General features: G+C 45.5%; 3 protein-coding genes across 3 annotated transcripts in view; all 3 read left to right on the forward strand.

Moving 5' to 3' along the window:
* Positions 1-25,642, forward strand: part of LOC135811276 (aquaporin-like) — a 133,460-nt gene that overhangs the window by 17,758 nt on the left and 90,060 nt on the right. The window contains exon 2 of the mRNA XM_065324489.1: positions 813-939. Within this exon, the coding sequence (XP_065180561.1) occupies positions 813-939 (127 nt within the window). The remainder of the gene's footprint in view (positions 1-812; positions 940-25,642) is intronic.
* LOC135812347 (uncharacterized) lies at positions 3,091-7,974 on the forward strand. Its single transcript, XM_065325725.1, has 4 exons — positions 3,091-3,108; positions 3,857-4,101; positions 6,221-6,315; positions 7,514-7,974. The coding sequence occupies exons 1-4, from the start codon at positions 3,091-3,093 to the stop codon at positions 7,678-7,680; spliced, it is 525 nt and encodes a 174-aa protein (XP_065181797.1). The 3' UTR covers positions 7,681-7,974.
* LOC135811271 (peptide methionine sulfoxide reductase-like) lies at positions 23,387-25,188 on the forward strand (the record flags this gene model as incomplete). The annotated part of the gene is made up of 1 exon (XM_065324483.1): positions 23,387-25,188. A coding segment is annotated over one exon (486 nt), but the record flags the coding sequence as incomplete, so codon positions are not given.

The raw sequence follows: 25,642 nt of genomic DNA on the forward strand, positions 1-25,642 counted from the left end.
GTGCATCATGTGCATGTAATGTCTCAACGTTGATGCATGTCTGGTACACTGCATAATGGGCAACGAAGAAGAGCAGAATTCGATGAATTTTCCCGCCATAGGCTACGTATGGTTCTTCTACATGCTGGCAACTGAAATCCGATCCCTTAGCGATGCGTTCGCATTCTAGCGGTCTCTATTTGGTAGTTTTACTATCACGTGTTGGGCCTTTGCGATGTGAGCGCACCGCTTAAGGGTCGGATTTCAGTTGCCAGCGCAGTAGTTTCACTGCCTTTCTAGAAGAATCTGCCAATGTTCAAGCATTCTCCGCCAAGGGCTACACATCAAGGGTAAGGGCCTTTCTTCTCTCCCCCTCCCCCCCCCCCCCCCCACCTCTCTAGCCCTTGACAGATTCCGCTCGAACAGAAGTGAACTTGGCAGATCCATGCAAACCTTATGGCGGGTACTTCCTTGAATGCTGCTCCGTTTCTTTATCCACGTCCCAACCATGCATGAATCATACCAGAAAGGGTACCAACTACCAAGTTCTGACAATTGTCCTGCAAGCATTATCGGCCAATGGCTACCCTTCGCTCCATCTCTTCACCCCCCTCCCTTTGCTCACTTCTCTCACCACACATACCCACTCCCGTCGAACTCCTGAAAGGCCAATCGCTTGGACATTGTAGGAAACACGGAAACAGCGAGTCTATTCCATAGGACTAGGAGAATCAATCAACCGCAGTGTGAACTAGACCAACCCATTGTGCCTGCCTCTTCAACGTCTCTCTGCATGCATACATGTACATGTGTGTGTGTCGTACCGGTCACAGCGATGGACATCTGAACCCGGCCGTGTTACTCGGTGTATGGCTGGCAGGCGAGATGAGTCTGGTGCGGTTGGCGCTCTACACCATGTGCCAGTACATCGGTGGCTTAGTTGGAGCGGCATTGGCACTGGTAAGTAGAGATGACTTATAGGCATTGGCACTGGTAAGTAGAGATGACGTATAACCACAGTCACAGGTACAGGTATGCATTTAAAAATGTTCTCAAAGTGCGACGACTCCACTGTAGATGGGCCTTGCCTTGCCCGAAATTTCTAAACAATGATCTCTTTACCCTGGTTTGAGTCCTGGTGGTGACAGTCAATACTTTCTTCAGAGTATTCCCGTTTGCATGTTTCCCTCAAAACCAATGAATTATTTCTTTTTTATTTTGTCTTCCAGTGATATAATACTGGTGCAGCGCAGAGACTGTTCGGAGAGTGTTTGATTCTGTACATGTACGTGTATGGCTTACCAGTGAATGCTAGTCTTGGTCATACATGTATGCTAGTCTTGGTCATACATGTATGCTAGTCTTGGTCATACATGTATGCTAGTCTTGGTCATACATGTATGCTAGTCTTGGTCATACATGTATGCTAGTCTTGGTCATACATGTATGCTAGTCTTGGTCATACATGTATGCTAGTCTTGGTCATACATGTATGCTAGTCTTGGTCATACATGTATGCTAGTCTTGGTCATACATGTATGCTAGTCTTGGTCATACATGTATGCTAGTCTTGGTCATACATGTATGCTAGTCTTGGTCATACATGTATGCTAGTCTTGGTCATACATGTATGCTGTCTGATGTCTGATGTATGCTGAGTGTTTCACACGAAACTCCGGGTTACCAGTATGAATGTGGGAATTGATCCATTGCACAAAAGACAAGCACAGCATACCGGTATCACCACTAGCAAGTGTAAAAGCTCTCATTTTACTATTGCCACTAGACATACATGTACGTGTACGTGTATATGTAGCAGGGTTCTAACCAGGTAAAAATAGTAGGGGGGGGGGGGGCGGCGGCGGTGGGCATGGGAAACAGTTACCCAGTACAGTGTATCCCATTTTTCAACTTTCCAATATTGTCTTACCACTAGGCATTTCCCAAATCGGCCGGCCGAAAAATTCGCCGAAAACAGTGGTTTTGAAGAAATCACCAATCATTTCGCCGAATATGCAATTCTCGCACTGAATTCGCCGAAAATCAATGTTTTGGTGCCTCTACCGGCTACCGCATGCAAATACAATCTCAGTCACCATTATACTGCGAAAAGTGTGACTTTAGGCATTTCCGAAATCGGTCAGCAGGAAGACGCCGAAATCAATGGCTGTCAAGAACCCCTGCTGTTTATTATTCTTTTATTCCACGATGAGATACATGTATTTGCGCCGAATTCGCCGAAAATCGATGTTTCAGTGCCTCTACTTGTACATGTACAGTACAATCATGTACATGTACAATTATCATGCATGTAAATGTACACTGTATGATATTATGTACATGTACATGTATAGTGCGAGCGGCGACTTCAAGTACTGCTTCGAGCCGAATTCTGACTTTGGGGCTCATAATATGGCCGAATTTGGACATTCACCCAGCCGATCGAAAAGCAGATTAGGCAAAAAATCCCCGATTTGGGAAATGCCAACTTACCACGCTAAATGCAACGTACATGTACATGTCTTCACTTTCTTTGCCCGCTGCTACCACTAGATATGGCATGTTCTCTATTTCTTTCCTTGGCGCTGATAGGTGGAATTCTCTGCCTGTCTCGTGTCGTCAGGTTGAGCATCTATCCGTTTTTGTTTCGCTCTGTAAAGAGCACTTAGGGTTCCCTGTAACAAGACGGCAACGTCTGTAGGGCCTTCCCTATCAAAATAATAAATTCTACTACTACTACTACTACTACTACTACTACTACTACTACTACTACTACTACTACTACTTCATGTATGTGGCGAATCCCCGACTTCGCCCCAGACAAATGTGCCTTTATGAACCATCTAATGGTGACGCTATCGCTATGGTTTGACTTTCGGCTGCATTTTCGTTGAGTTGCATGAAACCACGAAAATCGGAAAATGAGTAGGGGGGGGGGGGCACTTTTTCACAGGGGGCCGCTCAAACAGAGTGGGGGGGGGGCGCTGAGCCCCTCCCCCTTTGGCTAGAACCCTGAATGCAGACTGTGGTTTTTACATAGTTCAAGTATATTTTTATACCACCCTCTCCTGGCATACATGTATATACCGGCATGGTCGGCACCCGATCTTCATGTTGCCTGATGATTGCGTGAGCATGAAACTTTTAAAAGTAGCAGCAAACCTGCCTTGATTGTCTTTGTTGTTCTGTCACGTGTATTACGCTCTGCCTTTGTGGTGTTGAGCACTGCCAGCACTCCGGGTACATCCTCCGATACTTCAAGTATCTACATACTCTTTGGCTTATTTTCCGGATCTATCGCTCTGGACAGAAAATGGACTAATGTCTCCCAGCTGCATGCGATTTCAAATACATTTTCAACTACGACGACGGCGACGAAGACAACAACAGCAACAAAAACAACAACTTATTGGCGATTGTGCCATCGTGAGAATAAAGAATTTAAAAAAACCGCAACAGCAACAACAAGAACAACAACCAATCTCTTTCGGCCACTGGCTATCGTGAGAATAAAGATTTCAAACTAGCGTGAGAATAATGATTTCAAGACAACAACAACAATACCAACAATCCAAACCCTCCTTGTGAGCCTATGAATGTTTGCCGCAGCATTGCCGCAGCATTGACGCAGCATTGCCGCAGCATTGCCGCAGCATTGCCGCAGCGTTGCCGCAGCGTTGCCGCAGCGTTGCCGCAGCGTTGCCGCAGCGTTGCCGCAGCGTTGCCGCAGCGTTGCCGCAGCGTTGCCGCAGCAATGCCGCAGCATTGCCGCAGCATTGCCGTAGCAAGTGTTATTACGTTATCCGCTTGTGTCTTAATTCTTTGTTGTGCTTCCCGCGATTACTGTGCCCGTGTGTGCATGTACATGTATGTCCAGGGTTTGTACACAGACATCTCTTCATTGGACAATGATGATTACGTCATCCAGCCGTTGTACCGCTATGGTACATACAGCCCCAACACAAAGGACGGGGTGAACCAGGGCCAAGCGTTCGGTGCAGAGCTGCTTGGCACGTTCATGCTGGTCTGTGTCTACCTGTCGTGCACAGCGGAGAGGCGAGGCTACCGTGGCATTGCCCCGCTTTGCATCGCGTTTACTCTCCAAGCCGGAAAAGCAGCGTGGTAAGAAGGAAAATCCTAGCCGTGGTTGGCTATAAAACCCTGCACTCGCCACGCAAAGTGATCATTGGCTACCCCAGCCATGTATTGCTTGGAATACAACTAATGGACTCGGATGGAGAGCCAAGGATAAATTTATAGAAGAGAAAAAGGACCAAGGAACAGTGTCGTGCAATGTTATCGCATGAGCTGATTGTTGAGTAACGGGTGGTGTTAGTGGACGTTATAGCGTAACTTGTAGTTCCTTGGTCCTTTTCTTTTCTATAAAAAAATAATAAACTAATAGTCCGGGCGGTCCGGGACCAGGCACTGGCCATGACTTGGAAATACCCGTAGCATAGGTGTAGGTATATGTATATGAAGTGAGGCTGGTCATGACTCATGAGGCCCTGTGGCCTATCGCCTTTGCCCCACCGACCAGACACGTGCAAGCAATCCGATCGAGCCAATCCAATCGAGTGGGACTTCTTACTTCTGCAAACGTATTGAGACTATTTTGGCTCGGACGTGAAAATGGGGTGCAATTTTTAATCAGGGAAACACTGTACAGTGTACATGTGTATCATTTGAAGCCAATGCTGACTGGCTACATGTATCCTAGTAGTTCATAAGAGAGAAAGTTTGGAAGCTTTGTTACAACTCTGAGTTTCACGTATTACTACGATCATCAGGCAACATAGAAATGTATGCAATATTCACATCTGTAAATGCCAATTGATCTAAACAATACACACACTCCCTTGTTGTTGTTGTTGTTGTTGTTGTTGTTGTTGTTGTTGTTGTTGTTGTTGTTGTTGTTGTGTTTATTTTAATTCGCAAACCAAACGGGCAGATCTGCCCAATGAAAGGGTGGCAAATGCAGATAGAAAGCAGTAATAAATGATTTTGGGAGGGATGTAATAAGGATAGAGGTGGAGAAAAACTAAGCCAGCTGATCATCAAACAGGACCTTACCTCGGCTTAACTGCATATATTCATTGCTTATCACAAACCCTATATGACAAGCTTCTTACTGCCAGCCGCGTAGCATTAAAGAGAATATTTTCGTTGGATAGAATGACTCCCACCACTCTTCTATACAGTCATACTAACTTGTACGCCCTTGAGAAACGCCTCAACTTCAAAACCTATGTATTTGTTTACCGCTGCCTGAATGGACTTGCTAGTCCTCTTCTGCGAGACCGCTTTACCTTGCGCGCCCATGGTGCTCGCACTGCAGCCACCACCCGTGGCCAAGTCTCTGCTGCTCTTGTTCTGCCCCCCGCTAACACCCGATATGGCTTTAGTGCAATTTCTTATTTGGGCGCTGCCAGGTGGAATACACTTCCACCGGCTTGCCGCATGTCTAGTTCACCAGCTGAATTTCGCTCATCCATCAAATTATACCTAGGGTTCCCTGTAAAAAGGCGCTGACGCCTGTTGGGAATTCCCTAGTAAAAGAAGAATAAATAATAATAATAATAATATAATAATAATAATAGCTCAGCACTATTTTCTGGTTAGCGTCAACGTTTATTTTTTATGATGAAAAAAGGAAAAGGACAAAAATTAATGATGATTGTTACAAGTTATGACAAACTGTCCACCAACGTAACCAGATCTTATACAGTCAGCGAGTGCGACAAAATGGCACAAAACTGACAAGGAGTACTGAGACATTCGGCGACCTGACACCTAGCTCCAACACTTCTCCAATGCGCAAACCAACAACCTTCCAACTTGGAAGGCTCAGGTTCGGAAAGGTCCAAGAGGGGAAGGAAAGCGCAACGAAGAAGAGCATGAGCTACGCGCCACGGCAAAAAAAGTCGTTAAGTACTACAGTAAACCGTAAACGATAAATATGCAAACAAATATGTACATGTACATGTACAGTCATTTGCCAGTTTTGACACATAACAGAATTCGTTAGAATTTCACCTCGCTAACCAACAAAAATGCTGAGATCGTGAACTTTAATTGACGTTAAAGTACATGTACTTGGTCTAACAGTATTATGCGTACATGAAAGGAAGAATGTGATACGTATATATTAATTGGAACCCTACTCAAATACAGAAAAATTCAATGATGCGAGCAGTACACTATAATGTCCATGCTGCTCTGTGTGTGCATGTGTTCACAGCATGCCTGTGTCGGGAGGGGCACTGAACCCAGCACGCAGTTTCGGACCCGCCATCGTCAGCCTGAGAGACTTGCTATCGAACGATCCTACTCCTAGTAAGGGCTGGCTGATTTGACTGGTGTACATGTGTTGGATTTTACCTCACCTACACGAGAATGAATGTCTTCGTGTGTTCCTCAACACGTCAGGTGATGCGGCCGCGAATCCGGCTAACTCTACATTTTTTACACCAGAATGAAGGTTCGATTACCAGGCATTTCACTGCATGAAATACACTACATTGTGCATTGTACATTATGCAGTGGTAGCAAAGGGGTTATGTACTCTTGGTGGTAGTCTTCTCTCACCTACTACATGTATGTCACAGATCCCGTTTAATGCGAAGTAAAAATAAAGAATACGTACATTGAGAGGAATGGGTGTGCTCCCCATGCACACTGGAGCTCGCGCTATTCCGCCGACTTGACTTGACACTTGACTGACTCACGACTGCCATCCAGAGCACACAAGAAGTCCATCGAACCTTCGACTCGACAAACCTCAGTGCAAGAAAGCAGCACTCCCTGCTCAATACACAGTGTTTCAGGTAATTCACCCCTCATCAGTTTAGCTTGAGTAGGCTGAGGAAGATTGTGCCTGAAGAGCATCACTCATTATAGTGCTCTCCAGGCACAAACATCACCAGGGAAACAAACTTACAGAGACGGTCCGTTTCCAGCGGGACAAACACCTCGTGAACACCAGATAGCAGCGTGAGTCAGTGTCGCTCCTGGATGGTGAGAACAGATGTCGAGGACTCTTGGTCATTCACAACCGTGTGTGCTCCAGTGTGAGGAGCAAATCCATTCCTATCAAATCATCGCCGAAGTCGCTACCACTATTTCGTACATACATGGAGTACAGGGATAATGCCTAGGCTAGGTGCAGTCCACTGGTATGACTGACGGTGTTCGCACTGTATGATAATGATGCACAACATGTAACAGTACAAGAGAGGATGCTGAGTTACTAAGTTGCTTCACCTGAAGCATGCACGCAGGGATAACCAGCTGCTGCATTTTACTGATGTCTGCTTATCTCCTTCCCTTGGACGGAGATGGTTCACGAAATTGTGGATAATGTCTGTGCTTGTGTGCGTGTGCACATGCGCGCGCGTGTGTGTGTGTGTGTGTGTGTGCATGTGTGTGCGTGTGCGCGTGCATGTATGCGCATGTGCGTGCGTGTGTGTATGTACTTCCGTGTGTGCATATCATATCTTGCGTGGTTGTGTAAACATGCAACGGTGCTGTTCAGCAAGTCCATATCTGCCGCCAGCCGTGACCAACGATGCCTATTACCATGCCATGTGGAAAGCCCAGTGGTTGTACATACTGGGACCGAAGCTTGGTGCAGTCCTTGCCGCCATTGCATTCCGATTCCTCTTCAGCACGGAGAAGCGCAACAAGGTGTACGTCAAGTGAACTGACGAGCCAAGTGTGCAGTGAAAATGAGAGTTCTGATGTGCTCACTTCATGCTCACCGTGTGCTTGAAGTTACGACATTCGTCTTTAGCTGTTGTCGCTGTCACGTCATCTTTCCTGTAGTAGTTAGCACTTACACACGACACAGTAGAAAGTAGTCTTTCTTTTCTTCTTTATCGGAAACTAGTCGGTAGTCCAAAGTGGGTCAAAATGGACAAAATGCATTTTGACCCCCAAAATGCAAAAATATGCAAACACATAATCCGGAAAGGCCTATTCTGCGCGCGGCTAGGCTGCTACAGTAAGATCGGGCGCCGAAGAACGCAGGGGCTCGAGCGCAGCCTAGGAAAGTTCTTAAATTTTTGATTCTAGCCAGACCGTTCTTATTCACACGCGCGCGGCGAGTCGAGTGACGTCATGACGTTTGTCATGTACATGTAGTGCAATGTAGTACTTCTAAACTAGTACTTGAGTACTAGTAGTGGGTGTCGTAAATGGGAATGACTGTACATGTAGCAGTTACTGTTTACACGTGTACATGACATGTACTCACCCATACATGTACAATCATGTAGATCTACGTGTAAATTTTTAAAAGTGTTCTTAAATCTGATAATTCTAGCCTGGACTGTTCTTAAATTTTGCCGGTTTTCCAGCCTGGGTGTTCTTCGGCGAGGTGTTCTTCGGCGCCCGATCTTACTGTACTGCTACTCGTACTGATCGTGTACGTGTCTGCTACCACCTACACTGTACTGTTCGCGTGCTCAGCACGTGGTGGTGGCTACACGATTCGCACGCTTCGCGTGCTCAGTGCTTCTGTGGCTGCTTCCGCGGCCGCTAGCTACACGATTCGCACGCTTCGCGTGCTCATATCAGTGCTTCTGCGGGCGCTAGCTACACTGTGCTACACTGAGTACTGTTCGCACGATTCGCGTGCTCAGGGCAGCGCTGCTCCGCATCGCTTCAGCGTGACACAAAAACACACGTCACAGGTGCCTCTTCTTTATAAGGAGCGTGACACACACACACACACACACACAGACACACGTCACAGGTGCCTCTCTTTTATAAGTAAAGATTGGGTGTTTCTCGCATACATACCTCCTTTTGCTGTTACTTTATGCCCTCTTTTCGATGGTTGCCGCGTCGCTAATTTGGATTGGAATGAACACGATTCGCCTACTTGTAGAATGTACTGAAGTAGCCAGTGCAGGCTGTGTCAGCATCACATGTGATCATGTTACATATACAATGTTTCCATCAACAGCGCTCCTCTTCTCTCCATGACACTTGCATATTTGCTTTTTCCCACCGTTTTGTTCTAAAGATATACACAACCATAGGAAGTACAAGTACACAAGAGAGAGATTGGAAGCTTTGTTACAACTCTGAGTACAAGTACATGTAGGTTAATAAGTCCTCTCTGCGCACAAAGTGCTCAATACCTGGAAGAGCAGAGTTTCCTCGCAAGTAAGGTGGAACAGAATTTTATTGCAACTCAGAGTATCACGCTTGCGCAATCATCAGGCAATGGTATTCTGGTACGAAACGGAAAAACAGGTATTGTTATACGCATAGGAAAATAAGTGAAGAATTGGATTGGATTGGCTTATTTAATGTCGAATAACAAACAGGCAGTGTTGCCTTATTACATGAGATCGACTAAAGGCACACAAATATAAGGAAAAAGGAAAATCAGCTAAGCATCAGGTCGTTGAATGTCATGATCTCATCAGTCTGTTTTGTGCTAATTGTTGCACATTTCTGACTCCACAGTATTCTGCTTATAACCGTTAGTGTTGGGACAAAACGGATAACTTGTAAACTTTCGGTCCTCTCTTTTTTAAAATTTTAATCCTTGACTCTCCATCCGAGTTGAAAAAGGAAAAGATTAAAAGAAAAATAGAGTAGGGTTTAAGACAGCAGAGGAAAGATTACCTAATCATTGGGCGAGGAATGCAGTGGGACTTCATGCCGAATGCTTCCTTGCTTAGCACGTCGTCTTGTTCCTTGCCTTTCAAAAAGAAAAAAATGCCCTCCATCTCATCCTTTTGATAACTTTCTCTTTCAATTCGTTCAGCCGGGTTAGGTAGGGGTCATGTCAGTCTGCAGATGAGAGCGGAATATTCTTTAATTGACCTCAGTCCTGTAATCCAAATCGACCCGTTGCCGGCGTTCCATCTTGCGGTGAACAGTTGGGGGAAAGTGCTCTACCTAAGTCCTTAGAGGGGGGAGTGCTCTACCTCAGAGGGGGGAGTGCTCTACCTTAGAGGGGGAGTGCTCTACAAAGTACATGTGCATGCAGGGTAAATCCATGCTCGAACATCTGGTGAAAAGTTGATGACGTGTGCAGCATAGCCCTTTGGCCTCTTTCCCAAAGATGCTCGCCACTTTATCATTATTATTATTAGACACAATCTCATAGCATGTGACAAGCATAGCTAATGCAGGGACAGAATACCCTGAGACAAGGGCGTTGAGCCAGCCACGGCAATAGTAAGCTAAGAAAGCAAAGCAAATATGAATTTTTTCCGCAACTTTAGGTTGTTGTTTCAACCATGGGCCCATAGGCCTATGGGCTATGGCATGGGGGTCGAAAGGTCAAGTCACAGACTACATCGGACAAATGCTCTCTCGCTCATTTCTCGCTTGCCTTCGGAGTACGAGTTCTCATTCCATGATCCAGATCAACGGAAGTTCTGTTACGCTCGTTGCTTTTTGCGTGCGCTGAAATGATCCGGAGCATGCATTCAACAGGCTACTTGCACTGTGTGAAGTTGTGGCCGTTCACAGCATGAAGGGGTATAGAGTTTACTGTCGCTGCACTTCTGCTAGTCCCACTCTTTTTTGGTGGCTTGTAGTTTTGACCAGGGAGTAGCAGTACAATAGGGAGGTATTGTACTGCTACTCCCTGGTTTTGATAGCATTGCATCTACAAGAAATCTCTCATTTTAAGTTGCGATGTTAGCCACTTTTGAGCTCCTTATGAAAATATGTGTGCGATTTCAGCGACTTCCACTTGTTTTGGCACGGTTGCGAAAAGGATAAGTTGCGAAACATTATGGCATCTTTGGGAAAAGTCAACTGCTTACCCCGCTATCGGGAAACTCTAACATGTTGATGTCACACAAAGAGCATCCCACTGTCACTGCCACTACCAGACACTAGGCATATGCGGATAATGCCGGCAGAAAAATTGGCAGAATTCGGTACTTTTTCTGGTAAGTTTCATGCATGTTTGGTATGTGGATTAAGAAATGGAGCAGAATTCGAGGAATTGCCCGCCATAAGGTTTGTATGGTTCTGCCATTTTCACTGCTTTTCGAGCAGAATCTGCCACCTTTTCGAGCATTATCCGCACACCCCTACCAGACACTATCACTGCCACTACCAGACACGTTTACGATAATATAGAGGTTTTTTAAAAAGATGCACGTTACTACTGACGTGACGCGAAAGCTCAGCTCGCGTTATTTGGCTCGCGCGCTCGTCGAAAAAAACAACGCGGGTGACCTGCAGCTCACGTCGAAATTTGGAGTTTTACGTCAAATTTGACGTGAAATTGCGCGTCACGTCGGAAATAACGTGCATCTTAATCTCTATTACGAGACTCGTACTCTTGTGATTACTTTACGGTAGTTGTCAACTATCCTCTCCGCCATAGCTGCTGCCTATGGGCCATAGTCTCCCCCCTTTCCTCAAGTTTTCAGATATAATCACATTGTTCATGTTGCTCCCTGGCGTGTCTAATCCGTCGTCCTCAAACTCTATGATTGCGCCGGTCCACGGCAACGGATCATGATACGTACATGTACATGTACACGTATCTCACCAAGAATACATAACCCCTTATCAAGGCGTATGCACTCTTGATCTCATGAATCTCTCTACCATAATGTGCGTAATTTCACCCATTTTTTATCGGATGGGCGACAGGGAATAGATCTTGAAGACTTGAACTCAGCTTTGGCCTTCTCCACTTCCTTTCTTCTACTTCTTCTTCCTTTTTCCTCAGTTCTGGATTCATTCCAATTCTTCCTTACTTGAAGAGGTTCGGTTATCAGTGCACTAGTGGTTACCAAGAGTACTCTGGCATGTACTTGTATATTACATTGTAGTTGACACCGCGGTACCGGTACGCACCAGCAATAACATACCGTATATTCTCTATTAATAGTATTATAAGCGCTGAGCTTATATTTTTTCACCACACCTCTAGAGACCTACTAGAGACCGCGCTTATATCGGAGACTGTGTGCTTGTATTTTTTCAATCAGTATCCAACTCCATACAGAGCAAGGAGAACTACATTCTAGATATAGATATCATGCAGTCAACACTAAATTCCACCAAGACCGTGCTAAATAATAGAGACTGTCCTTAAAATGTTTCGAAAGGTGCTCGCAGGAAAGTCTACACACATCCAGCCTTTTCTTTTAGGCTGTGTTTACATGAGAAATTTCAACCCGGGTCGAGTTCAGCCCGGGTCGAGTTCAGCCCGGGTCGAGTTCAGCCCGGGTCGAGTTCAGCCCGGGTTGAAAGTCTGTACAGGTAGACTCCCTTTAATTCGAACCTCAAATTGCCAGGCCCTAACTTCGAATTATCCGGAACTTCTAATTATCCAAATGCAGCCCCATGCACTGATATGTATGTCAAAATGCTTGAAATCGCATGCTGAATATTTTTGCACATTATTTTTTATTTGCATCAACGAAACATAGGTGGTCGTACCGGTCATGTACAACGGATACGCGTAACAGCAGTGGGATCATCAAAACACTGGATCGACACGAAATCATTTTGACATTATTATCTTCATCTTCTACTTCTAGTGAAGAAGTTGTCAGCCACTGCAGCTTTCCTGAAACAATTTCAACGGAAAAGAACTGCGCCGCCTAATTCGCGTTATGAAAGGCTGTCGGACAGCAGCATGTCGTTCTGAAGAACGGAAGTGAAGCATAGGCATAGACAATATTTACGACAATAGTGTACTGTAAACAGCTCTTCTGTACGAAGACTGGGTTCGAATTATCCAACCGGCGCACTTTTCGTACTTCGAATTATGCATTCGATTTTGACTTGAAGGCAGCGTACACTACTTTTGTTCGTGCTCTCTCATGCCGCTGGACATTCTTGTGTCGTGTTCTGCCGGATGCGTCCAGTGGTCTTGATCAGTTGGAACACGCCATTGTTACCAAGCTGCTGCCAGCCCTGACTGGAGAAGAAGTCAGCCTGGAGCTGCGACGGCTGTTTGCCTTCCCTTGCCGGGATGGTGGCCTGGGTATCGTCAATCCAACATCTCTGACAACCCAATACGCCTCATCCCGCGCGATCACAGCGGCGCTCACCACCAACATCCTCGACCAAGACTTCAGTGTGACGGAAGCTCTTGCCAGCGTTGCCTCAGCCAAAGCGTCACAGCGTGCAGATCACCGCCAGAAAGCGAAGACCGACATCCGTGGCTTCGCTGCCGACGCATCGCCCACTTTGCAGCACACAATTCAGTTGGCAAGTGAGCCTGGCGCCTCCAGCTGGCTCACTTGTCGTCCGCTATCCCGTCATGGATTTGTGCTATCCAAAAGCGAGTTCCGCGATGGTTTGGCACTGCGCTATGGCTGGCGGCCTTCTCGCTTACCGTCAACCTGCGTCTGTGGAGCCAGCTTCACAGTAGCCCATGCCCTGACATGCAGCACCGGAGGTTTCCCGTCACTTCGACACAATGAGGTGCGGGACATCACTGCCTCGCTATTGAAACGTGTCGCCAATAGTGTCGCTATCGAGCCACACTTACAACCGCTCTCTGGTGAGCAGCTCCGCTACAAGACTGCCTCCACAGAAGACCAGGCTCGACTTGATGTTGCGGCGAGTGGTGTTTGGGGAGGTCGGTTTGAGAGAGTCTCAGTTCTCGATATTCGGGTTTTCAACCCCTTTGCTCCCTCAAATCGATCCTCTTCCATCACCGCTTGCTACCAGCGTCATGAACGTGAAAAACGGAGGCGATACGAACAGCGCGTCAAGGAGGTCGAGCGTGGAACCTTCATCCCTGTGGTTTTCGCAGCAACTGGTGGTAAATCTACTGGTCGAGCTGCTGCCGCTCTCCTCAAGAGAATAGCTGCAATGGTCTCCGACAAATCTGGTGAGCCATACTCTGCAGTGATGGCATGGATCCGCTGCAGGTTCAGCTTTGCCCTTCTCCGTGCCGGCGTGGCTTGCCTACGTGGTGCACGACGGCTGTATTCACACCCGGAGGTGGCTGTATTCACACCCGGAGGTGGCTGAGTCATCCGCTCGACTCGCTGTCTCGGAAGCTGCCATACAGCACTAGACACTTGTTTATGCCTCGTCATCATTGCTTTTTCTCGTATGGTCCATGTATGTAACTACTGGTACTTGTTTTTATTGTATCATTGTGTTACTTAAGGTGGCTCCTACCCCTCGGGTCCAAATATTTTTTGTTTGAAACGTGGCTACAAACGATTGTACTCTGTTCCGCAGGATATCTAGTGTACGGAGACAACATTTTATCAAGTTCTACCGGCCGGTTTCACTCGGGGGAGGGGCCAAACATAGCATACTCACAATTGCCAATTTAGGCCAAAAAACACCAGAAAATCACTTTTTTGGCCGTAGCACTCGCAGTTACCCTCTTTTTCTTGATGTCCAACATCAGGACAGTAGTATACTTGCTAAATACCAGCATAAGCTTTAGAAGTGGGTAGAATTCTGCTAGAAGGTGACCTTTTTCTCTTTTCGGAATCATCCCATTTCAGCGCACACGTCCCACATATTAGCCCCGCCCACAAGTATTTGACACTGGACTTGCCCTGTATTCGATGGTTATGCTATCATAACCTAATAATGCTACTGTGTAGCAAGTCTGAGCAGGTTCTACGAAGGTAACTCTTGAAATAAAACTTTGAAGTGTCAAGTGATGCCATATTTTCAAGAATCAGCACATTGCACTGGGACATTGTCCAACGCCTTAGAACCCCTGACTCCACCATATGACAGATACGTATCTTGCAATAATTGATTGCAACATCTTCAGAACATAGTAGTAGAGCTTTGGATCAAGTTTTAGCAGTTTCCACCGAAGCTAACTACCGAAATAGAACTTTGAAGTCGCCCACATACTAAATGCCATAGCTGAGCATGTGCATTGTGTGTATGGTCTAAAGGTTTTCACAACTAGCTCCAATGCGGCAGATACGTGTCTTACATTACTTGATTGCAACATCTTCATAACATAGTAGTAGAGCTTTGGATCAAGTTTTAGCAGTTTCCACCGAAGCTAACTACCGAAATAAAACATTGAAGTCGCCCACATACTAAATGCCATAGCTGAGCATGTGCATTGTGTGTATGGTCTAAAGGTTTTCACAACTAGCTCCAATGCGGCAGATACCTGTCTTACATTACTTGATTGCAACATCTTCAGAACATAGTAGTAGAGCTTTGGATCAAGTTTAGACAGTTTCTACCGAAGCTAACTACCAAAATAGAACTTTGAAGTCGCCCACATACTAAATGCCATACATGTAGCTGAGCATGTGTATTGAGTGTACATGTATGCTCTAGTGTTTTTCACAACTTTCTCCAACATGAAGCCAATACTGATGTGTAATTTTTGACTGCTTTGTCCAAAACACAGTGCTGAAGCAATGCACATTGGGCACTTTCTACTGGTAATGCAATTATTATTATACAGTGTTTGCTGCCAACATAGCAAGCAATACTGCTATACTAAATGCGTATTCCATTGGGTACGGTCCAATGGCTTTTCACTTCGCATCTAGCCACTGTTCTTCGTGCATTTCTTGAATGCTTAGTCTCCGTGGTAATGAAGCTAAGAGCCACACTGGAGAAGTTTCTACTGAAGCTAACTATCAAAAATATAAAATTTCCAAGATACTACTATAAAGTCTATTACATAAAGTAGCTGTGTGCAATGCCACTCTGTTGAACACAGTAAGCAAAATTGAGTCACTAAAACCCTATTTGCCAGATATAAGCTGTTGAGACTGATAGCAGCTGAGCTGTATGATCTGATATGGATGTCGGTTCCACACTGACCAGCACATGTACACGTGCACAGGCAGAAGAACATACAAGTAATACACCTAACGTTACTTCGAAGTCCATCATGTAAATACAAGCGTATATACAAGCATCACTCCTGTTCTCCAAAACCTGCAGTCCTGGGCCACTCCAGCTGGTCAGAGTGCAATAATTTCTGCAGCAGGCTTGACTTGGAAAGCTAATCACAACTGCCATGGCTGCTAGGCCTTGACGGATTATGCTAATATTTTCGTGAAATTATGCTTTTCGCATTGCTGAAAAAATCGCAGAATTATGCTATTTTTATGCTAAAAGTTATCATATTATGCCGCATTATGCTCACATGTACATATGCTGCTGATGTATATGATGGTTCTGTGCTAGGCCTTGACGGATTATGCTAGCATAATTTTTCGCATAATTTCTACCAAAATCGAATAATCGCATAATTCGAGGCAAATTTAGAAAAGCGATCCTGTCAGCTTTTCTATTGTTGTGTTCACATGGCGCTACCTAACGACACCGCTATTCAGACACGTTGTCTACGTAGCTACGTAAGTTTCTACGTAAGATGCTCGGTACCTGGTCCTGAACCAGGGAGCTACTCTCCATGGCTCCTACCATCGCGCGGCCGGCTGGCCGCATGCGTGTGCATTGCAGACTTTTTGTTGTTGCCTTTTCAGATGTGCATGCACGAGGAACTTCCTTCTTTGGAACTGCTTCTTGCATGGGCTGTTTCGGATATTTCGTCTCCTGGCCTGGCTTATTTCGTTTCGGCGCTGCTGAGACCTCCTTTCGCGGAATATTACTCAATGACAGGTGAGTTGACCAGTTCACTTTGATTCATTTGCTTGTGTTGACTCTTTCATTTACGAAAAGTGTGCTGATTTTGGGTGGAATGAAATAAATAATGGAAAAGCTGACAGGATCTCCTTTCTAAATTTAGCTTTTCCGCTGCCGAGGCCTCCTTTTACGGAATACTCAATGACAGGTGATCTCTGAGTTGACCAGTTTCCTTCGATTCATTTGCTTATGCTCACCCTTTCATTTACGGAAACGTGTGCTGATTTTATTCGGATTGAGATCCATTTTTATCTCTTTGCCCTTGCCTACAGTGTGCGAAGAACGCGAGTTCACCTTCTTGACGGTAAGGCTTATGTTAGATGTGTTGTCGAAATACTCATATTCATTGCACATTAGTACGTTACAAGTAAGGCACTGGTCAGTGGCATACTATCGTTGGCAGTTCCCAATCTGGAGGGAAAGGCTCAAGGACTCATTGACCGAGTTTGCCAAATAAATTCGCATATCAGGGAAAATCTCCATTGTGGAGAGGTTCAGTAACTTGTTTGCTTCATACGAAACAAGCCAATGGGTGCAGTCTCGTCTCGTGAAAATCTCGTACTTGTATGATTGCATTTGTTTACTCGAGTCTGGGCTGTTTGATTTGTGAGTACCGCCGAGATTGCACCGCCCCAAATAAAGTTTCGTGCCGCCAAAGCAAGAATTACGATCTGCAATCTGTTTGTAGTACCTGTAGTACCTGCAAGAATGTGCAGTACATATGTCGTACTTTCTCTGTTGCTGTTTCAGTTGCCGTCATGTTGCTAAAGAAAGGTTCAGTAGAGAGGTTCTGCAAAACGAAAATTCGAACGAAATTTCGCGACAGTCCTTGCGAAAGTGTGTACGAATTTTTGCACGAGCTTTGCGTTCTGCACATTTTCGTAGTTTGCGCGGGCCAAGTGCACGTACGCCATGACCCGATCTCACGAAATTTCCTACGACGGTTCATTTCGTGTTCCCTGCAAGTTTCGCTTCCAAAGGTGCGAAAGTCCGTGCGAAGTTTCGCACTTCATGATGTTTGTACGCATTTTCGTTTTGCAGAACCTCTCTAGTGACTCTAGTGACTCTTTTGTTTCATACGAGACGAGTCAATGAATCGGTGTGGCTTAGAATCTTTCGCTGTAGAAGAAATCTATTCGTATGTCTATTGGAGAAATAATTGTATTCACTCGTTATAAAATAGGTTAAGACAAACTCACAGAATAAATACCATCGGTCCCTTGGTGTTCGTCCTCAAGAGGTTTGACTGGATATCATTCATACTCACCAAAAGATGTGTAAGATTTTATTATCATGGAGTGCCTTGTTTATCTCTCAGTATCAGTACCTCCAACCATAGCCTTGACCCTTTTATCCTCAGGATCAGTGTAGCTGTTGGAACGAGGTGTCGGACTCGGCAATGTATTTGTTTACATTTTATTACATGTTTATTGTGCCTCCTTTGCTGTGTTGTTTTAGAAAATCGCGGACTAACAGTTTGAAGTCATTGAACTACTTCCAAAAGTTGTATTGACATCAACAGGATTACGATTTCAGTGCAATATGATGGTGGATGACCTTATCACGATAACCCATGATTATAAACCATTATAAACACAGAATCAACAAAAACATCTGCGACACGCACCTGGCGCATGGCTTCATTTCTCAAATAAATCTGATCGAGGGTGGGGAAATCTGAAAGGCAAGACAAATTTATGACAGAGTCATGAAATTCTGCAACAGCAACATGCACAGAATGAACTCCGTATAAAAAAGTATAACCACCACTACTCACATGTTCCCCTGCAGAAGAACATGCATTATCCTGCTAGTGCGGCATTTTCTGCAAGAAAAGGCTTGCACATCAATGCGTATAATACGGTATTGATATGATCAAGATTACATAAACCTCTTGATATGATGTGAAGGCCATCATTTCCATAATTATTGATATAGGCAAGAGTACATAACCCCGGGGTTATGTACTCTTGATTTAGGGCATTCCATTGTTGGTGACAGAAAAAACAAAAGAAATTATAGCAATAAAAACTGCTTTATGGCAGTTTTCTAAAAAAAGTTATTGTGTTCTAGTCCATGGACCCCGTCTAAAAAGTAAGAAATTACCGAAATGTGATAGCTGAAAATTAAAATTTCACACAAAACCTCACAATAATCACACATAGAATTAAAAGCTACATGTAGAAGACCTTTTCCCCTCGTGATCCTCTTTCCTATGCATGCATGTTGCTAATTGTTGGTGCAGTACAAGTTAAAGTTGAAAGCAGCATTTCAAGTGTTGTGATTATTGTGAGGTTTTGTGTGAAATTTTAATTTTCAGCTATCACATTTCGGTAATTTCTTACTTTTTAGACGGGGTCCATGGACTAGAACACAATAACTTTTTTTAGAAAACTGCCATAAAGCAGTTTTTATTGCTATAATTGCATATGAATCGCATAGATTGGAATAATCCGCCTGTTCGCATCAAATTCCATACAGTTGTACATGTTCTACAAGTACAAGTACAAGTAGATGCACTAGGAAGTTGTAGGTTTACGACTCCCTTGATAACATGTCCAGTCCACTACAATCAGTGATGGTCGTAGGTACATGTAGGTCGGACGGTGCGTTGACCCCGTTGAACTTTTGCTACTACAGTACAACGCCCTCTACAAAAAAATTCCTCTGTTATTTTGACCAGACCCATTATGCATTAGCAGCATATGTGAGCATAATGCGGCATAATATGATAACTTTTAGCATAAAATAGCATAATTCTGCAATTTTTTCAGCAATGCGAAAAGCATAATTTCACGAAAATATTAGCATAATCCGTCAAGGCCTATTCTCTGCAAAATACCAGGGGAATTGTTTTGTTGAGGGCGTTGTACTGTAGTAGCAAAAGTTCAACGGGGTCACCGCACCGTCCGGACGCGTCCGACCTAGCTACAACCGTCACTGATTGTAGTGGACTGGACATGTTATCAAGGGAGTCGTAAACCTACGACTTCCTGGTGCATCTACTTGTACTTGTACTTGTAGAACATGTACAACTGTATGGAATTTGATGCGAACAGGCGGATTATTCCAATCTATGCGATTCATATGCAATTTGCCTCGAATTATGCGATTATTCGATTTTGGTAGAAATTATGCGAAAAATTATGCTAGCATAATCCGTCAAGGCCTAATGGCTGCAACATGAGTATTACCAGCGCTTTTACAGCGCTACTTGTATTATATTATTGTCAATCCATTGTGGTGCATGGCACTCGTTTTCAACAACCGAGTTTATGTCATTAGTTGCATATCCAACGCCAATAGAAAAAAGAAGGGGTGGGACAAATTACCACGGTTCAACACTAGTCATATTGAACGGCGTTATGCCATGCCAAGCGCGCACACAAAACGCCCGCGCGAGTGCGCATGCATGTACACACCCGGGTAACACACATTCGTGCGACTTTACATAGCCTGCACTGTCGTTCTATGTCATAGGAGTGAGTGCACACACATCTATATATGTACATGTAGATTGCCTAATGTTGCATACGTAATAAAATTGTGTAAGTATACACACATGTGCGTGCAAATATAGATAGACTCAGCGGCATATGCATGAGTGTGTGCCGATAGGGCCACATGCCAATTATCGGATTAGTCTGTGAAAGCTGCACGGCACGACAAACTTTCGGAGTCTAAAGATATGACACAATGAATGTGGAATACCCACCAGTGTGTAAGACCATTTCATACCAATTTCGCAGCGTTTGTGATTTTCGGAGCGTCCCTGTTGATATTTGATGTCCTCACTTGGTTGATGACACAGTCACAAATATTATCAAATTCACCTCCAATGCCATCCAATCTGCGTTCCGCGATACATGTACAGTGAACGGTGTTGAGGAAAGCCATGCAGCAATAAAACAGTCGAGACTCCCAAGCAGAGGATACAATTCAACAGCGTATTGAAGTACGAATTGTTGTAAACAATTTTCAAGACACAATTACAAAATTTGAAGTGCGTCTTGAAACGTGTTTGAAGTGCTTCGATGTATTTACCTTCGATCTCCCTGAATCGATCCATCCACAGCTACCCGACGAATTTACCAGTCAGTGCGGGAGATGATCGAGCAAGTTATATTTGAAGGTCGCGAGATGTCAGTGGCACTGGCAGGAAATCTACACAAGCGTATTCTGAAATAATTTTCTAAGACTCAGGCGTGATTCAAGAGCGGACTTTGATTTCTCCCTTCTTATAGTACGAGCACCAGTCGACATTGCATTCTTGGAAAATCTTCTGCGAGTGCTGCCTTCCCCTTTCATAGAAAGAACGAGTGAAGAGGGACCGTGAAGTATCTCGGACTACTCATCGACGAGCATCTCACCTTCCAGCCGCAAGTCGAGAAGGTCTGCGGTGCGGTGTTCGGCAAGATTGCCGCCTTCAGACATGGCCGAAAAAACCTAACACCTGAAGCGAAGAGGACGTTCTATTTATCCATTGTGCAATCGACTCTCGACTATGCCAGTAACGCTTATCTGCACTGTCTCAGCGCCACCCTGTTCAATAAAATCGTGATGGTCAGTCACATAGCAATGAAGAAAGTTTTTGGGTTTGACCGTATGATGTCTACTGAAATTGTTCTCCGCAAATATCATCTCTATTCTTTTGAACAGCGCACAAATCTTAAACTCTATGTTTTCGTGTACCGCTGCTTGACCCCACATCTTGCTAGTCCCCTTCTCCAATCCTTGTTCCAGCTTAGGGCTGCTCTGCCTGGACACCAGGCTCGCACGCGCGGCCAGGCACAGCGCGCATTAGTTCTTCCGCCTGTTTCTACGCAATATGGCATGCGTTCTATTTCTTTCCTGGCGGCAGACAGATGGAATGCTCTTCCCACTGACTGCCGTCAGGCCCCGTCTCTTACTCTGTATGTAAACATGGTAAAAATTCACCTAGGGTTCCCAGTAAAAAGGCAACGCCTGTTGGGACTCCCCTAGTAAAATAATAAAATCTACTACTACTACTACTACTACACTAGCAGCAGGTTCTAGCTAGGTCGCCAGAATTGCAGAAAAGCGAGAAGACGTTTCCTACAACGATTTATCGCACAAAAATCATCGCTACCGAAAAATTTACTGAAAATCTACACTTTTCAAACGATGCGCGCGCAGAGGGTGTGAGCCACCTTAATTCTGCCCGTACAAGAGGCCGGTTACCAAGCTAGAAAAAATGTTTTTTTTGACTTGAAGTGACTTGCAGAAGATCGGTACGACGAAAAAGTTCGAATTACACGGAAGGTTCGAATTATACCGTATTCGAATTAGAGGGAGTCTACCTGTACGATAGACAAAAGAGGTGAGCGTTTACATGAAGACAGTTGACCCGGGTCAAATACTGATATGCCGCCAAAAGTCCACTTCTACAGTTCTGTATGGTCACGTGAATCCGTTCGCGCGAAATTTGCATCTGCAGTGCCGTTCAAACCAGGTACTGGTACTACTCCCTGGTTCAAACCTGGCGCGAGATACGCACAGAAGTACGTTTGTACGATTTTCTTGACCCGGGTTGATTTCAACCAAGAGTACATGAAAACCAGAGTGTGCAGCTCGGATATCCCGAATGGGTACCGGGTGGCTGTCACGGCGAAATTCCGTGATTACATCATTTTAGTGATGTAGTGCGTACAAGCAGGATTCAAGCAGGTCTCTTTCTGCACAACTGCAGCTCAGTTGTACGCACTACGCCATTTCCCGCCTCATCTGGGCCAAATATGATGTAATCACGGAATTTCGCCGTGACAGACACCCATAGCAGAAAAGGCCCCAAGCTGCACACTCTGGTTTTCATGTACAAGGGGAGGGTTGAAATCAACCCGGGGCGAAATTTCAACCCGGGTCAAGTGCAATGCGTCATGTAAACGCGCCATTCATTTTGTGCACATGGCGGGTTGAAATCTGACCCGGGTCGAACTCAACCCGGGTTGTGTTCGACCCGGGTCAGATTTCAACCCGCCATGTGCACAAAATGAATGGCGCGTTTACATGACGCATTGCGCTTGACCCGGGTTGATTTCAACCCTCCCCCCAAGCAACCCGGGTCAAGAATATCGTACAAACGTAACTTCTGTGCGTATCTCGCGCCAGGTTTGAACAGCACTGCAGATGCAAATTTCGCGCGAACGGATTCACGTGACCATACAGGACTGTAGTGTAGAAGTGGGCTTTTGGCGGCATATCAGTATTAAATTTTGACACGCTCTCACCTCTTTTGTCTATCGTACAGACTTTCAACCCGGGCTGAACTCGACCCGGGTTGAAATTTCTCATGTAAACACAGCGGGTTTAATAAAATTAAATTGTTGGTCCGTCGAGCCCGAGGGCAGCGCCGCGGACCATCCAAAGGGTCTCAAAAATCTCTGAATCCCGAGTCCTAAAATGCCGGTATTTTACGACTTCCTGATGATCTGGACTGACATTTCCGTTGCTGATTGAACCTTCTTTCCGGATTTGACCCATTTGAGCTGATCTTTCTGCAAAAGGGAGAGCTGCATTCACAGGCTAGGCTTCCGAAGCAGTTTGTGGATCTGCCCAATCAGTCGTTTACTGCCAGTTCTGGCTTGGTTTGGCCAACATGGCACAGCTGGATGATGGCCTTGGTCGGAGTCCCAGAGGCGGTAGTCTTATTGGTCGCCTGCGCTCGATGTCCATTTCGAAAAGGCCTGTTATGATGACCCGACCTAAATCGCGGAGCCCCTCAGTTCCTGATACGCTGGAGCTGATCACCGAAACAGCAATCTTCCTGCTGCCGTGATTCTGGGCCCCCGAGGCGCAGTTCGGCTGCACGCAAGGTGTGCTGCGCACACGCGTGGGCTTTGCTGCGTCGACTGAGGCCATCGAGGTGGTTTTCGACCCGAGGCGCGGCAGTTACGAGGAGCTGCTCCAGATTTACTGGCAGCACACCATGCAGGGAGTGGTGATCTTCAATGAAAAGCAGAAGTTGCTGGCGGAGGAGAGCAAGAAGCAGCACCCAGGCCGTGCTATGTACATCAGTAAGGACACGTCGTTCACGCCAGCTGGTACAGCACACCAGAAGTACATCCTGCAGAGAAACAAGGACGTATTCAGTGCCCTGAAGCTGACGACAGAGGAGCAGATCATGAACTCCACGCCCGCTGCTCGCCTCAACGGATTTGTTGCAGGATTTGGCTGTGTGGCGCAGCTGGACAAGGAGTGGAAGATGTTTGGAATCAGTGACGAAGCCGTGTACAAACGTGTGCGACAACTGTGTGGACGTCGGCGACGTTAGACAGTATTGTCGGCAACCAGTAGGCAATCTGTGTGTGCATGTGTGTGTCTATGTGTGTGTTCGTGTGTGTGTTCGTGTGTGTGTGTGTGTTCGTGTGTGTGTGCACGCGTGCTCGTGAGGCGGACAGTGACGTAATACGTTTGCACTTGCACGTACGCGTATTCACTGCGCTTTTTCTTTACAAGGCTTGGGGTGTGACGATGGCAGAGTGCTTACCTGTGTCCTGTACCGCCAATCCAGTAGTGATTGTAACTGTGAGATGTGTGATGTCTCCGCTCCAAATCTGTTATCAAGCAAGCAGACGAGAGGGGACGGAATGTATGCACAAGCATACCGCCACAGCACAATCGACCACTTGACATGGCTTAGTCCAGGACATTGTCTCACAGCCTGGCACATAGCTTGCTAGAAGATCTCCTGCACTAATGGCACAAAGTGACGAGTTCTGTTCGTCATGTTTTATCGTTGGAACCTTGTCTAGTAGCCCCGAGCCGATTAATATTTCCACACTGTCTTTGTCTCTCTCTGTCTGTCTGTTTGTCTCTCTCTCTCTCTCTCTCTCTCTCTCTCTCTCTCTCTCTCTCTCTCTCTCTCTCTCTCTCTCTCTCTCTCTCTCTGTCTCTCTGTCTGTCTGCCTCTCTCTCTCTCTCTCTCTCTCTCTCTCTCTCTCTCTCTCTCTCTCTCTCTCTCTCTCTCTCTCTCCATTTCATGCCACTTATCTGAAGCAGTCTATCAAGTATTTGTTGTTCTAAATTTGAAACCTTCTTTGAAACTACTGGTTACACGGCATGAACACGGGTTTGTATTTAGACCTAGAAAGCTATTTGAGTTTTTGTATCGCACTGTACTCTGTGCCCAGCACACAGTTCCCCAGTGCCTGATGAATTCACTGGCCAACTACAATGCGCACTGAACAGCAAGTGATATCATTACTAGTCTTGTAAACCTCTGGCCCTCTCTATTTTGATATTATAATTATGCACAATTTCAAGGGTGCGCGCATGTATGCCTGCAAGATCACGTATCAACATTTATTTGGATGTGTGAACTTGCGTGGATGCACGCACGCACACCCTTCTTTACTTTCATCTATCAAGTTTTTTAATTTTTTAGCGTTCCGGCCTGCTGTAGATTTTTTAAATATTTCACTTGAATCTTCAGAACTGGCTGTTTGCCGCCGTATATACAGCATTTTGTCTTGTTTTTGTATCTAAAACATTCTCTATATTTTACAAATATCCTTTCGATCTGAATCGTGCCCGTCGCGTGCTGACCTGCGCCTCCATCACCTGTATACAAGTTTACACTCATTTTGACAGCTGTTGCCAGCATTGTGTGTGTGTGGGGGGGGGGGCTGTGTGTGTGCTCGCGTATGTGCGTGTGTCACTGTGTGTGTGCGTGTGTGTGTGCCATATGGTGCAGTGGTATGTGCAGCGATTTCCAATCGAGAGGTTGCAGGTTCGATTCCCGACGATTATGGTCACACACGTCTTCCTTCTCTTTCTCAGACTCTTCCTGACTTTTCTTTCATTCTCCTGGGTGGTTACCAACAGCCAGTGCATGCCGGAGTATGTGGTGTGACTTGTGTATGTGTGCGTGAAAAAAATGAAAAAGACCAAAAAGTAGGGATTCACTGGCCAGAAAAAACCACTTCATAGCTGTGTGGTGTAGACCAGGCTGAATAGTGGCGGTCAATTCTTCAGCCTTGCAAGCTGTTGAATGGTGCAATCCCAGCACAAGCTGCTATGGCTTCTGCTGTATCATCGCCTC

Source organism: Sycon ciliatum, chromosome 3 (assembly GCF_964019385.1).
Source record: "Sycon ciliatum chromosome 3, ocSycCili1.1, whole genome shotgun sequence".
NCBI classification, from domain to species: Eukaryota; Metazoa; Porifera; class Calcarea; order Leucosolenida; family Sycettidae; genus Sycon; species Sycon ciliatum.